Source organism: Diabrotica virgifera, chromosome 5 (assembly GCF_917563875.1).
Source record: "Diabrotica virgifera virgifera chromosome 5, PGI_DIABVI_V3a".
In the NCBI taxonomy this organism is placed as follows: Eukaryota; Metazoa; Arthropoda; class Insecta; order Coleoptera; family Chrysomelidae; genus Diabrotica; species Diabrotica virgifera.
The window spans coordinates 52,452,231-52,465,638 of record NC_065447.1 but is presented as its reverse complement, the minus strand read 5'-3'; the positions used below and the strand labels follow the sequence as shown (position 1 = coordinate 52,465,638).

The window sequence follows — 13,408 nt, the reverse complement described above, 5'->3', positions numbered from 1 at the left end:
TCCACCTACTTGGGTATTTGGCCAGTTCGTCGTCGGAGAATAAAGGAAAAATATTTATATTCTAATGACATTTATCGTATGTCGTTGTAATAATATATACCAGTTTGTTGAGGTTGGAGTTTGATACAGTTTTTGAAGGAAAGGAAAGAAGGTTTACTATTGAAAATAAAACCATTTTGTAATAGTACAAATTTTCTATGAATAGTTCAAACGATCAAAAACACTTTTAACGTCACATAACTGTATTTTTTACTGACGTTTATAATGTCTAATTTAAAATTATATATACAATTGGTGTAGAATGTAAACATACAACGGCGTGACGTCACGACGCGTTTTGGGGTGGCTGGTGTAAGTTGAATTTTTAGTCGTTTTTAGGGGCCAAACGAAAGACAAACAAAACTTTTTTATCTTTGATACAGGTTCTAAATTATGTTCTGTTGTGATTTATAACATTTTTTTCGAATTTAAAATTTTATGCAAGTTTCCTATTGCAAAAACTGCAATCAAAGTACAAAAGGTACGAAAATAAAATACTTCACCTTTCCAAAGACAGATAATTTATCGAAAAAATGAAAACCTACGGGATCAAATGATGGTATTCATTCAGTCTATGAGAGTCGGCAAGCACAAGAAAATGATACACTTTCAAAAAGGAATCTTACTAGCAAGTAGATCAATGTCTTGAATGTACAATTATTTAAAGAGCAGTTATGATGTAGAATATAATATATTAACTTCCAGGCTAAACCAAGATGTTCTTGAGAACTTTTTTGCGTATATTTGAGGCATGGGTGCTAGTAATGATCACCCTTGTTCTCTCGACTTTCGGTACAGACTTCGATGGTACATTCTGGGCAAAAATTCGGCAGCAATTTTTGACAGAAAATCGAAATACAACAGATTCTAATGAGGAGTGTTTGTTGGATATTCTCAAGGACTCCCAGGGCGTAACATCTGATTCAGAATCAGAAGTTTGCTTGACGCGGAAAATGTTGTTGAACCTTGCAAAAATTGACGAACCGCTCGAAACAAAAGAATATGCGGAAAGAGAAATTGTGATAAATTCTTTTGTAGAACCAGATTATTAGCAAGAAGAATTTATCGATAACGAGATAGGGCAGCTAATTCAAGATTTAGAGGTGAAAGAAAAAGTCAGGAATCACTGAAATATGTAGCAGGATTTGCAGCATACAAACATTTAAAAATAAATACTCGTTGGAAAACCCTACTGCAGGTATGGACATGAATAGATCCCATGACTGGATATCAGCTGTCTCTAGAGATTCTATTTTAAATCCAAATGATGATTTGTGGGAAGTTGCTCTGAAACTGAAGACTGAGTTCCATAAAATGCATGGTATAGTCGGTTCGCTAAACTCAGACACAACTGGCTAGTGATTTTAGTAAATAATTTTGCCAGTTTCGTAAAATTGACAAAAAACTAATTACTAAATAGTTAATACACACACCCAAACTTATATGGAATCACCATGTATTTCAAAGTAATATTTATTTCTTTTGAAAAAACTTGTTATTGTTGCGAAGATTAAAGGTTTTTATTGAAAATAAACAAATATATAAGACAATCGGATAGTACAGCCCGGTACGGTATATATTATGTGCTTGAGTGGCAAGTTGAACGAAAATAAATAAACTAACTTTTGCGTCCAAAAACGAAAATATGCCTCATGTGGGGTTATAGAACTTACAACGAGGAAAGATTATTGGTCTTGTGGAGAAAGTAATGTTCTCAGATGGACATAGCTACAGAGCTAGGCGTAATACAGGGCGTTCTGTCCAAAACATATGCTAGGTAACAGGAACTAGGAAAGCTCAAAAATAAATTAAGGGAAAGTCGCCAAAAGTAATAACGGCTCTCCACGATCGTTTAATTGTCCAATCAGCTGAAAGACACCCAAACATTTCTCACATGCAGCTCCAAATTCAGCTTTTTGAAGCTACAGATGTAACTTTTTCAGTTCAAACGATAAGAAGAAGAGTTCGTACCAAGAAGTATTCAGCAGGAGACAGTTATGTGTTCCCGAGTTATCCAGGCAACACAAGATTAATCGCCTAAATTGGTGTCTTCACCACCAAAACTGGCAAATCAGATGACCCACGAAATCGTGTACTTAGAGGTCGAGGAAGATAAGCAAGAACGAAAACTGTCAGATCGGTTCACAAAAATACAAGGGGAAGTGTAATGTTCTGGAGAGGAATTGTGATCCGTAAAAAAACTCCTTTAATTTTCATCCAATAAACTTTAACTACTTACAGGTATGTTGATAACCTGTAGTTACGCTCTGGAGAGGTGCAACAGGAGAAAATTTAATTTTATTGCATGATAAATTAAATAGATTGCCTCTACATACCATTAGAGTGACTACAGACATCATTGAAGCAGAAGGTATCCCTTGTTTGGAGTGGCCTGCTTGCTCACCCGAGCTTAATCCTATAGAGTATTTGTGGGATATGCTTAAAAGAAAAATTAGAGCTCGCCGGGATAAACTTCAAAACACCGCACGGCTAGTACAAGCTGCTTTTAAAGGATGGAGCAACCTACCCCAACAAAATGTTGATAATTTGATTAGGAGCGTGCCCACGCAAACTGAAGCTTGCATAAGAACTAGAGGTGATAACACTGACTACCACAAAATACAAAAAAAAATAAAAACAAGTTAAACATTATTCGTTTTACATTGAAATTTTGTATGCTATTGACTTTAAAACAACTACTTTCAATTTGTTTGTTAAATACTTTATTGTTTTATTTAATTGTTATGTATTTGTTATAAAATTGCTTTAAAATAAATATTGTTTGACTTCGTGTGTTCGTTTTTTTTAAATTTGCACGAAATAGTAAGAAATATCAGATGATTCCATATAAGTTTGGGTGTGTGTAATTACGAAATAGTTAGTAATTTTGACAATTTTGGCAAAATTGGCCAAAAACAAAAAAATTACCGACTAAAATCCCTAGCCAGTTGTGTCTGAGTTTAGCGAACCGACTATAACTCTATATCTAAAGAGGAGAACATTTTTCACAAATTAGCTGATAAAACAATGTCACAAATAACAACCACATCAGTGCTATGCTAGCATCGAACTTATATTAGGCTAAGAGAGTGTAACCTCGGAAACCTCTTTTTGGATGGTGCTAGAAAGGTCACCAATGGAGACACTCCGACGGCAGCCAGGTGGTAGGTGGAAAGCGAGTCGTGGGTTCGAAACTAGCTTTTGGAACGTGGAAGGGAGTCAATAGAAGAAATAGGTACAGATAAGACAAGAGAAGGTAGATTAGAGAAGAGAGAGATAAAAAGATAGATAGGTAAAATTACCTAAGATAAGAGAAGAGATACAGGGCGCCACTTAACTTTTTGGGGTTGCAAGGGGAAAATTAAGAAACCTTAGAAACGAAAACAGGTAGGTAAGGAAAGATAATGAGGTCCTGAGACCAAATACAAGAAAAGATATAGACAGTTAATTAGTAAATATTTAGAGGTAATCTCTTATCAGGGAACTTATTAGGAGTAGATAAATAAAACTCGTGAAATAAACAAAAAACAATATATTGTACAAATGGTTCACCAGAAGGGTTAATCCCAAAAAACACAAGAAATAAAGAGAAAACAATATACACCAATCAAAATTGCACCAACAATTAATGTGTTGTTGTGTACAGTTAGAAATAAACAATGATTATGATAGAATAAATACAAGTATCATATTATGACAAAAACATGCACAATTAAAAACAGTAAAGAGAGCCTGGTTATGGATTAAAAAAATCAAATCAAGCATCTATCATGAAAAATCTCTCTTTACTGTTTTACGTATCTCGAGATAACTGATATGGTAAATTTAATGATGGATAGAAAATATAAAGTACAAAGATATAATAAAATTAAAAGTAAAGCATACAAAGTTAACAAACGTTTACAGTCCAAAGATCAAAAACCAACCCGCACTTGGTTTTATAAAAAAAATAGCCAATCGCACAGCTATTAATGGATTAGTGAATGTGTGTACTTAAGGTTTGACAATGAAAAGTTCTTATTTAATGAATAAAAAACTCTATTAATGAAATCGCTGATGAGATTACATCGGAGGTTAGCCTTAACCACAGATAAAGATATTTTTGAGGTTGATGGCCCATAGATTGCTCTATTTTTGGAAATAGTTGTAGGTAGTAAAATTAAGACACTTACAGTTACTCTGCCTCTTAAATTGCACTGAATCTATATTTACTTTAACTAGTAAGCAAGCACTGAAGTTATATGGTAATTTGAATCTAATCGGGTGTTAGATCCAAATACAGATACGATAAGCGAGTGAATACCACTAAGATAAGATCATAGAGTGACTTCTCACTCCCAAGATATATTGCAGATAAGGTATATGGTAGATAAGATATGAGGTACTAGAGACACACGTCTGCACTTCAAGCTACTCAGCCGCCAAGTCCCTTTCTCTTCGCAATCTTTGCGATGCTGTCCCTTTAAAGAAGCGGGGACATTTCCTACTAAAAAAATGGAACTTCAAAAAAAGAACCGACCTAGTTTAGTTTTTAGGTAAAGTAGCGGTATTTTATAAAGATGCCGAAAGAATAAGTCAAGGGACCTAACGGTGGTTTCAGAAAGGAAAGTTATTCCTTTGAAATATTACTGAAACGGAAAGTGGCAATAAAACATTGCAATACCATTGCCGCTTTGAATAAAGTGGAATACCTAACGGAACTCTAGCAGTAACTTTTTGGGAGGCCTTTATAAGATACTTAAATAAGATAAATAAGATACTTTCAGTCTATTTTCAAAACATTGTGTTTCGGCAAGCTGCAATAAAAATAGTCCCATTATTATCCCATGAACTAATTTTGATTGTCATTCCGGCAGAGAATTAACCGCGTAGTAGGCCATAGGCGTAACATTATAGCGTGTAAAGGGTTTTCTAATTGATCTAAAAGGTATATTAATTATTTACTAATCTTATAATATAAAAAAAATGTTACAAGAGTTAAATGGAAAAAATATTTTTTAAAATGCTCAAAGGAAGCTAGAGAAGAAAATGACAAAATTAACCAATTTTAAAGAATAATAGTATTTTACTTTTTTTTTTGTTCTCTTGCAATAAATTATTCTATAAAATGTCGGCATTTTTTCTTTCCTTTTTTTTCGTAGGACGATATATAACTAATAGTATTATTATTTGTAACCTCAGTGTTTTCTTGAAAATATTCTTTAATTACCTGGCATTTTAAAAGAGGCATTTCAACAGGTTATTAACACAATACTTCAAAAAAGTATTTATATTATTCTTGAATTAATAATCAAGGCTTATTATTTTTGGACGTATTTCCTCGCCAATAATTTTCAAATACATTTTAATTGAACAACGTTTATGTGGACAAATTGTAAATCCCTAGGAATAATAATAGTATATAAAACTATTTTCTGTTACAATCAGTTTTAATCAAAAAATCAGACGCTATCATTTTAAATTCGATAAAACTGAAACGTATCTCCTAAAATTATATGCATTTACAAAACATTCACCTCGCGCGTGACGTCACACCAGCGAGAGATGCGCCACTGCATACCGTCTGTACGTGTATCGTGGTTAGGTCGAATTACTCGCATAGGTTTGACATCAAAGAGTTTCTTGTTCTACCACTTACACTTTTCCCTGGAGAATAAGATGAGGCGGCATTTATTGTATCTCATAATGTGACCAAAGTATTCTAATTTTCTTTTTTTTTCACTGTAAGCGCAATTTCCTCTTGTTAACCTATTATTTTCAGTACCTACTTCCCTGTTTACACATAGTAAAATAAAATAATAATAAAAAAAAATAAAAAAAAATTTAAAAAAATGAAACAAAAATAAAAAAGAAAAGAAAAATAAAAAAGAAAGTAAAAAAAACGAAAGCTACTGAGGACGCCTGAAATGGTAGAAACAGCCTGTCTAGCTGGTGTGCAACCCTCTGAATCGAAAACAAGCAAAACCATCATTTATTATTTTTATTTCCTTTACTCGGATTTGAGTACTGAAAGTTCCTCTGCTGTCCGTTTTTCCTAGACGAATGAAAGCGAAATGTGATCGTTTCCCTTTCGTTTTCTATATTCGTCGTCTGCTGTCTTATTAATTGAAAAAGTCGCAGATTAAGGATGTACCAGTAAGAACTTTAAACACGAAACATCTCAGTTTTAAAATACTATTTACCATTTTTAATTCTTATTAAATTGGTGGATTCTGCATCTGAGATTCTTCAATTTGTTAAAAAAAAGTGTTTAGCACAAATTAAAATATATATTAAAAAAACAGTAAAATAATTAAAAAAAGCAACACAATGTACAGTTACGATCACTGAATAGTTTACACCTTAATTTTTATATTGTAATACTGTAAAATTTAAGTGTCGTACGAATCTGATAAATGTCAAAGTCAAAAATTTCAAAAAGTCAATACTTGTCAAAAATTTCGCGTGTTGAAAAATAAAATAAAACGATATCAAACTCCTCCAAAAAAATTTCTTTGTATACTTCCCATTTTGCTAATTTTTTTTTTATTTAGCTTAATGCCTCGGCAACTAATGGCCCTTGGTATTTTTGTTAAATTTTGTAAAATATATTTATATTGTTTTGATTTTTTAATTTTAATCAACCTATTCTAGGTACACCATTGGTAACGTCACTTTGGCGTAAAAGGTGCGTTTAAACGAGGTAAAATTTAAAAAATCGGCTCCTAGATACGTAAGAATGTAAACTATTCAATGATCGTAACCGTACCTATGTATCTAAAAATAATATTGTAGTATGTACTTATGTTATGAAGTAAGAAATTTATGACTATGAATCTGCAATCAATCACAAACAAGTCTGGCTAATTGGCTCTGCCAAAGCCATTTTTCAAAAAAAAAATACTTCCCTGTTCATTATATAGTCTGTCCAGGGTATTCGGAGGATTCTTTTATACATACACATTTGGAATACCGAGAGTTTTTTCATTAATTGTCCTATCAGGGTCTTCTGGATGCTTCCATCCCATATACATAGTAGAATACGTAACATTTGATCAATCGGAATTTTAATCTTGTTCCGTTTTTCTGATTACTATCCATGTTGTTTTTGAGACGTTTACTTTTTATCCGTACATTTCAGATACTCCACTCACTCTTTGTAGTAAATTCTGCGGGTCTTCAATACAGCTGGCTATAATACCACTATCGTCCGCATCTCTAATGTTAATTATCAGCTACCCATTCATCGTTACGCCTTCTGGAGCATCATAAAGTACCTCGTGAAAGATCACTTTTAAGTTGAAACGCGTAGGTGACATTACACATCCTTGACGAACTCTCTTTTTAATTGGGATGTTTTTTGATAAGTTTTTATTGATTTCTATTTTTGCCGATTAGTTCCAATACAGGCTTGTTATGATTCCAATGTCTTTCGAATCTATACCTACATATTTAAGGAGTATTAGTTTGTCTTGCTTTAAAATTACTGAATGCCTTCGAGAAATCTATGAGACACACATCATGGAGCATCATAAAGTACCTCGTGAAAGATCACTTTTAAGTTGAAATGCGTAGGTGACATTACACATCCTTGACGAACTCTCTTTTTAATTGGGATGTTTTTTGATAAGTTTTTATTGATTTCTATTTTTGCCGATTAGTTCCAATACAGGCTTGTTATGATTCCAATGTCTTTCGAATCTATACCTACATATTTAAGGAGTATTAGTTTGTCTTGCTTTAAAATTACTGAATGCCTTCGAGAAATCTATGAGACACACAAATACATCTTGGATGGTATGTCTGCATCGTTGTATGTGTATTTGAAGGGAGAAAATAGCCTCTCGGGTCCCAAAACTTCCTTTAAAACTAAAGTTAGTTTCTGCTACCTTTGACTAACATTTTGTGTATATGCGGTTTGGATAATTTAGTGAATACTTCTGTTTTCTTATTTATCAGACTGATTGGTCGGTATTATACATAACGTTTTGAAGCATCAAGCTATCCAAAGCTATCAAAACAAATATTTAACCGTTATATATCTACTTTGTTTAAGGCAAAACCTCTTCATCCATTTCTATTGTCAAAATTAACAAAACCCGTGGAAGACAAAAATATTCAGAATCTGTTAGCACATTTTAGAGCTTGCGGTGGTAAATACGAAAAGAAAGACAACATTTGCGTTAAAGCTCAGCAAGAAACTCAAAAGAATATCAAGCCTAATAATAATGCTGAAAGCAGTGCTAAAGATGTTCTTGATCTTATTCATCATCAAAGGTTAGCAGTACTATTTTGCAGTTATAGTGCGGAATCAGACAATGCTCCTGCGTTTTGCGTTAATCCATGGTAGGTATTGTTTGTTCTTTGTTACGAATATCATGTATTTATATATAATACTTCTACAATTTAGTTCTTTCTTATAAACAATAATTTTGTTTTATTTATGTGCGTAAAAATACAACGATGACGTTTTTCCGACGCGCGAAACATGGAAACTCTCAAGTTGATCCCGCAAACTTTCAATGGTTACTTTGCGATTTTTTATCGTCATCGCAAAAACCAATCACATGGGAAATTGTAGACACTTACAATCAAATAGTAAGTCTATTGAAATCATCGGTATACGCGGGATCAAGATATCTGTATGCTATTTTCGCTGGTTCACTGGTTAAAATAGAAACAATGGTTGGACTCTAAAAACTTTATAGAAACTGAAATTTAATTGAAATATGACTAGGTTTCATGCTTATACAGGGTGTCCCAGACTAATTTAGCCACGCTATATCTCTTAAACGAATAGAGATTTTCGAATGGGACAAAAGTGGTCTATTCTACTTGTAATACACTTTAATATGGCGTAGAAAAAAATCATCCACTAAATATTCATCCCTTAGTTACAACCCCTCACTTTAATTTTTTTAATAGCACCCTGTATATTTTTTTATAGTTTTGGATGTGGTCTTCTATCGTCTATTCAACACATTTTTTTAAAATAAAATCGGTTCGTAAATAACCAAGAAAATATCAGTTTAGTTTTGTTAATTATGTGTCCCAGACTAATTTATCCAGGCTATATTTTTTAAACGAATAGAGATTTTCGAATGGGACAAAAACTGATCTATTACATTTTTTGTAATACACTTTAATCTGGCGTAGAAAAAAATTATCCTCTAAATATTCATCCCTTAGTTACAACCCCTAACTTTATTTTTTTTTTAAATAGCACCCTGTAAGTTAGGGATGAATATTTAGGGGATGAATTTTTTCTACGCCATATGAAAGTATATTACAAAAATAGAATAGATCAGATTTTGTCCCATTCGAAAATCTCTTTTCGTTTAAGAAATATAGCCTGGATAAATTAGTCCGGGACACACAATTGAAGACCTTGGGACCAGAAGGGGGCAAGCCACAATTTCGTCAAAAATGAGTCAAGTAGAAATCGCACACTTTAAGACCATATTAATGTCCCAAACAGAAAATTTCAGCAGTTTTCTCATAGATGGCGCCGCTATAGTTAAGTCCCGTTGTGTCACCATTACTTTATATTGCAACAGAAGGAGACAAGCCACAGTAGTAATCAACATGGCGGCGGAACATTCCCGTGCATGTAAACGGAAAATAGACTTTTTTTGAGTTTGATTCTGAACACAGTGACCAATATCCATTTTTAAATAAAAGCGAAGATGACAAAGACTATACAGTATCCGGAAGTAGCAGAGATTGGGAAAATATAAACTCAGGAACAGTAAGTTTATTTACTGTGTGGCTTGTCCCCTTATGTTATATTTTTCGAACCTAAAAATATTAGGATTGTTCTAAAGGTTTTTTGTGGCTTATGTATTGTATGTAGGAAATGAATAGGTTTATACCCCACAGACTTCTCGAGTTCTCTTGACAACTCCAGAAAAGAAGGCGCCTTCTAGATGGAGACACAAGGATACCCAACGACATAAAAAATTAAGCGCAAGACTAAAAAAAAATCTAGTTTACGAATATGTACATAAATACAAGAGGAAATAAAATAGAACCAAAAAAATTAGGTGCACCTTGCGGTTGCAAAAAACAGTGTAGGCAGAAATTGGTGCTTGCCAACAGATTCTACCAGATACTGAGAATAATGAACCGCTGGAAGACATTGAACATTTGGACGACTTTTCAGATATTGAAAATATTGACAACTGAATTATTTTATTGTTGCATTTTATGTTCATATTTTAGAATATATTTTTTTTACAAAAGGGGATAAGCCTCATATTTTTTCAAAAAACGTTCAAAAACTCAAAACCGATAAATAAACGTCTGTGTTACTTTTATTGTGTATTTAATATCATATTTCCAAACGATTATGGGCCTTACTACCAAGAAAATTTTAAAACTTGGATTTCAGGATTTGAAAATAAGTTTAAAGTGATGTTTTCTCCAAAATATTGTTTGGTGGCATGCCCCCTTCTGGTCCCAAGGTCTTCAATTAACAAAAATAAACTGATAGTTCCTTGGTTATTTACGAACCGATTTTATTTTCAAAAAATGTGTTGAAAAGACGATAAAAGACCACATCCAAAATTATAAAAAAATATACAGGGTGCTATTAAAAAAATTAAAGTTAGGGGTTGTAACTAAGGGATGCATATTTAGGGGATGGTTTTTTTGTACGCAGTATTGAAGTGTATTGCAAGTAGAATATATCACTTTTTGTCCCATTCGAAAATCTCTATTCGTTTAAGAGATATAGCGTGGCTAAATTAGTCTGGGACACCCTGTATACTTTCTTAGTATCTTTTTTATACTGCCTCTCTTCCATTGCGCAAATAAGATATTATTCGTTAGCTTTTCAGTCATTTTTTTCGTGGATTCACTACAGGCTGGAAGGCCCCTGTTTCATAGAAATATGTTTTATTGTCCCTGAAAATTTTACTTTATGGACAAAGCTTTCAAAGAGCCAAGAAAAAACTAATAACAAATACAATTTACTGAAACTAGTTAAATTGTCAATATTACAAAATAAAAGATAATGAAATAAAAAAAACAATCTACTGCAAAATTTAAATAAATTGCAAATTGCATAATACAACCTCAGGAACTAACAAGTTTAAGCTGCTGCATATGACACTCAAATATAAATAAAAATACGTTAGTTACTTGTATATGTATATAAAGGTACTGTAATTTCTTAGTTATTCATTCAGAAAAACTTCTACTGGATAATATGGTCTTTCAGATAGATTTGCTTTTGTCATTTTACGGAATTTGGAGAAATATGTTGCAGATTTAAGTTGTTAGAGGAGATCTTTAAATAGTTTTTTTTTGTAGAATATAATATAAATTTCTTTACTAACTCAGTAGTATGATATAATTGATCCAAATAATGGCATAACCGAGACATCCAAAGTGAAAGTTATCCTCCAACACCAAATTGTTCTATATGGTCCACATAATGTTCAGGAAAAAAGTCACCATTTTGAGCGTCGGGTTTAAAGGGGTGAGGGGGAGAAATCGGTAAATTCGTAGTTTTTAGGTTTTTCGTCAATATTTCTAAAACTCTGCGGTTTAGCATGAACAACCTTCTATACAAAAATGTTCTACATTAAATTTGCAATAAAAAAGGTCCTATGCATAATCCTTCTAAAATGAACGGTTCCAAAGTTACGGAGGTAGTATAGTATAATTGGTCCAAAAAAGGCCTAACCCAGACATCTAAAGTAAAAGTTTTCCTCCAACAACAAATTGTTCTATATGGTCCAAATATTGTTCAGTAAAAAGTTACACCATTTTGAGCGTCCGGTTTGAGGGGGAGATGGGGGAGAAGTCGGTAAATTAGTAGTTTTTTACGTTTTTCGTCAATATTTCTAAAACTATGCTTTAGCGTAAACAATGGTCTATAAAAAAATGTTCTACATAAAATTTAAAACAAAAAAGGTCCAATACATAATTGTTATAAAATCAACGGTTCCAGAGTTACGAAGGGTGAAAAGTGGAGGTTTTCTATACTTTTTATAATATCTGGGCAATTGATGATGATGTGGGTGGTGAGGTTAACGTTTATAGATGGGGGAGAAGTTGGTAAATTAGTAGTTTTTTACGTTTTTCGTCAATATTTCTAAAACTATGCTTTAGCGTAAACAATGGTCTATAAAAAAATGTTCTACATAAAATTTAAAACAAAAAAGGTCCAATACATAATTGTTATAAAATCAACGGTTCCAGAGTTACGAAGGGTGAAAAGTGGAGGTTCTCTATACTTTTTATATTATCTGGGCAATTGATGATGATGTGGGTGGTGAGGTTGACGTTTCTTCAAGGGCTTATCACTAACATATCATCGGCCACTGAAATAGCAAATTTTATTTACAAAACACAATCCTTTTAAAGAAAATTTCTATAAATTGCCCAAAAGAATATAAAAAGTATCGAAAACCTCCACTCTTTACCCTCCGTAACTCTGGAACCGTTGATTTTATAACAATTATGTATAGGACCTTTTTTGTTTTAAATTTCACGTAGAACATTTTTGTATAGAACATTGTTTTGCTAAAGCATAGTTTTAGAAATATTGACGAAAAACGTAAAAAAACTACTAATTTGCCGACTTTTCCCCCATCTCCCCCCCAACCGGACGCTCAAAATGGTGTAACTTTTTACTGAACAATATGTGGACCATATAGAACAATTTGGTGTTGAAGGAAAACTTTTATTTTGAATGTCTGGGTTAGGCCTTTTTTTGGACCAATTATACTATACTACCTCCGTAACTTTTGAACCGTTCATTTTAGAAGGATTATGCATAGGACCTTTTTATTTCAAATTTTCAAATTTAATGTAGAATATTTTTGTATAGAAGGTTATTCATGCTAAACCGCATAGTTTTAGAAATATTGACGAAAAACGTAAAAAACTACGAATTTACCGATTTCTCCCCCCTCTCCCACCCAAACCCGACGCTCAAAATGGTGTGACTTTTTTCTGAACATTATGTGGACCATATAGAACAATTTGGTGTTGGAGGATAACTTTCACTTTGGATGTCTCGGTTTGGGTCTAGTTATACCATACTACAGTGGACGGGATCGGTATATACATCAAAGGTTTAATTTCTAAAGAAGTACCTACTCATAATTAGGTCTTGCTGGAAAGACATGTCGGTATTTACGAATTAAGCACACAGTTTTTAAAACATGTATTCATGTGGTCCACGTTTCGTTTTACTGCATTAACTTTAAGAATTGACTTAGCGAAAAAAATGCAGCAGATTATCAGGATGAAATGGATGGACCTCTTTTCGAAAATTTGCTTAAAACTAAACTTCCAAATATTTCCGAGAAAACTTTTGTAGTAATGGACAATACATTAGTGATGCAATTTAAAAAATAACTATTATCTAGTATTGATG

The 13,408-nt window shown here is 32.8% G+C and overlaps 1 protein-coding gene across 1 annotated transcript in view; it reads left to right on the top strand.

The window, feature by feature from the left end:
• LOC126885728 (1-phosphatidylinositol 3-phosphate 5-kinase) overlaps nucleotides 1-13,408 on the top strand; it is a 106,956-nt gene that overhangs the window by 39,485 nt on the left and 54,063 nt on the right. Inside the window, exon 11 of the mRNA XM_050652497.1 lies at nucleotides 8,075-8,364. Coding sequence (XP_050508454.1) covers nucleotides 8,075-8,364 — 290 coding nt within the window. The remainder of the gene's footprint in view (nucleotides 1-8,074; nucleotides 8,365-13,408) is intronic.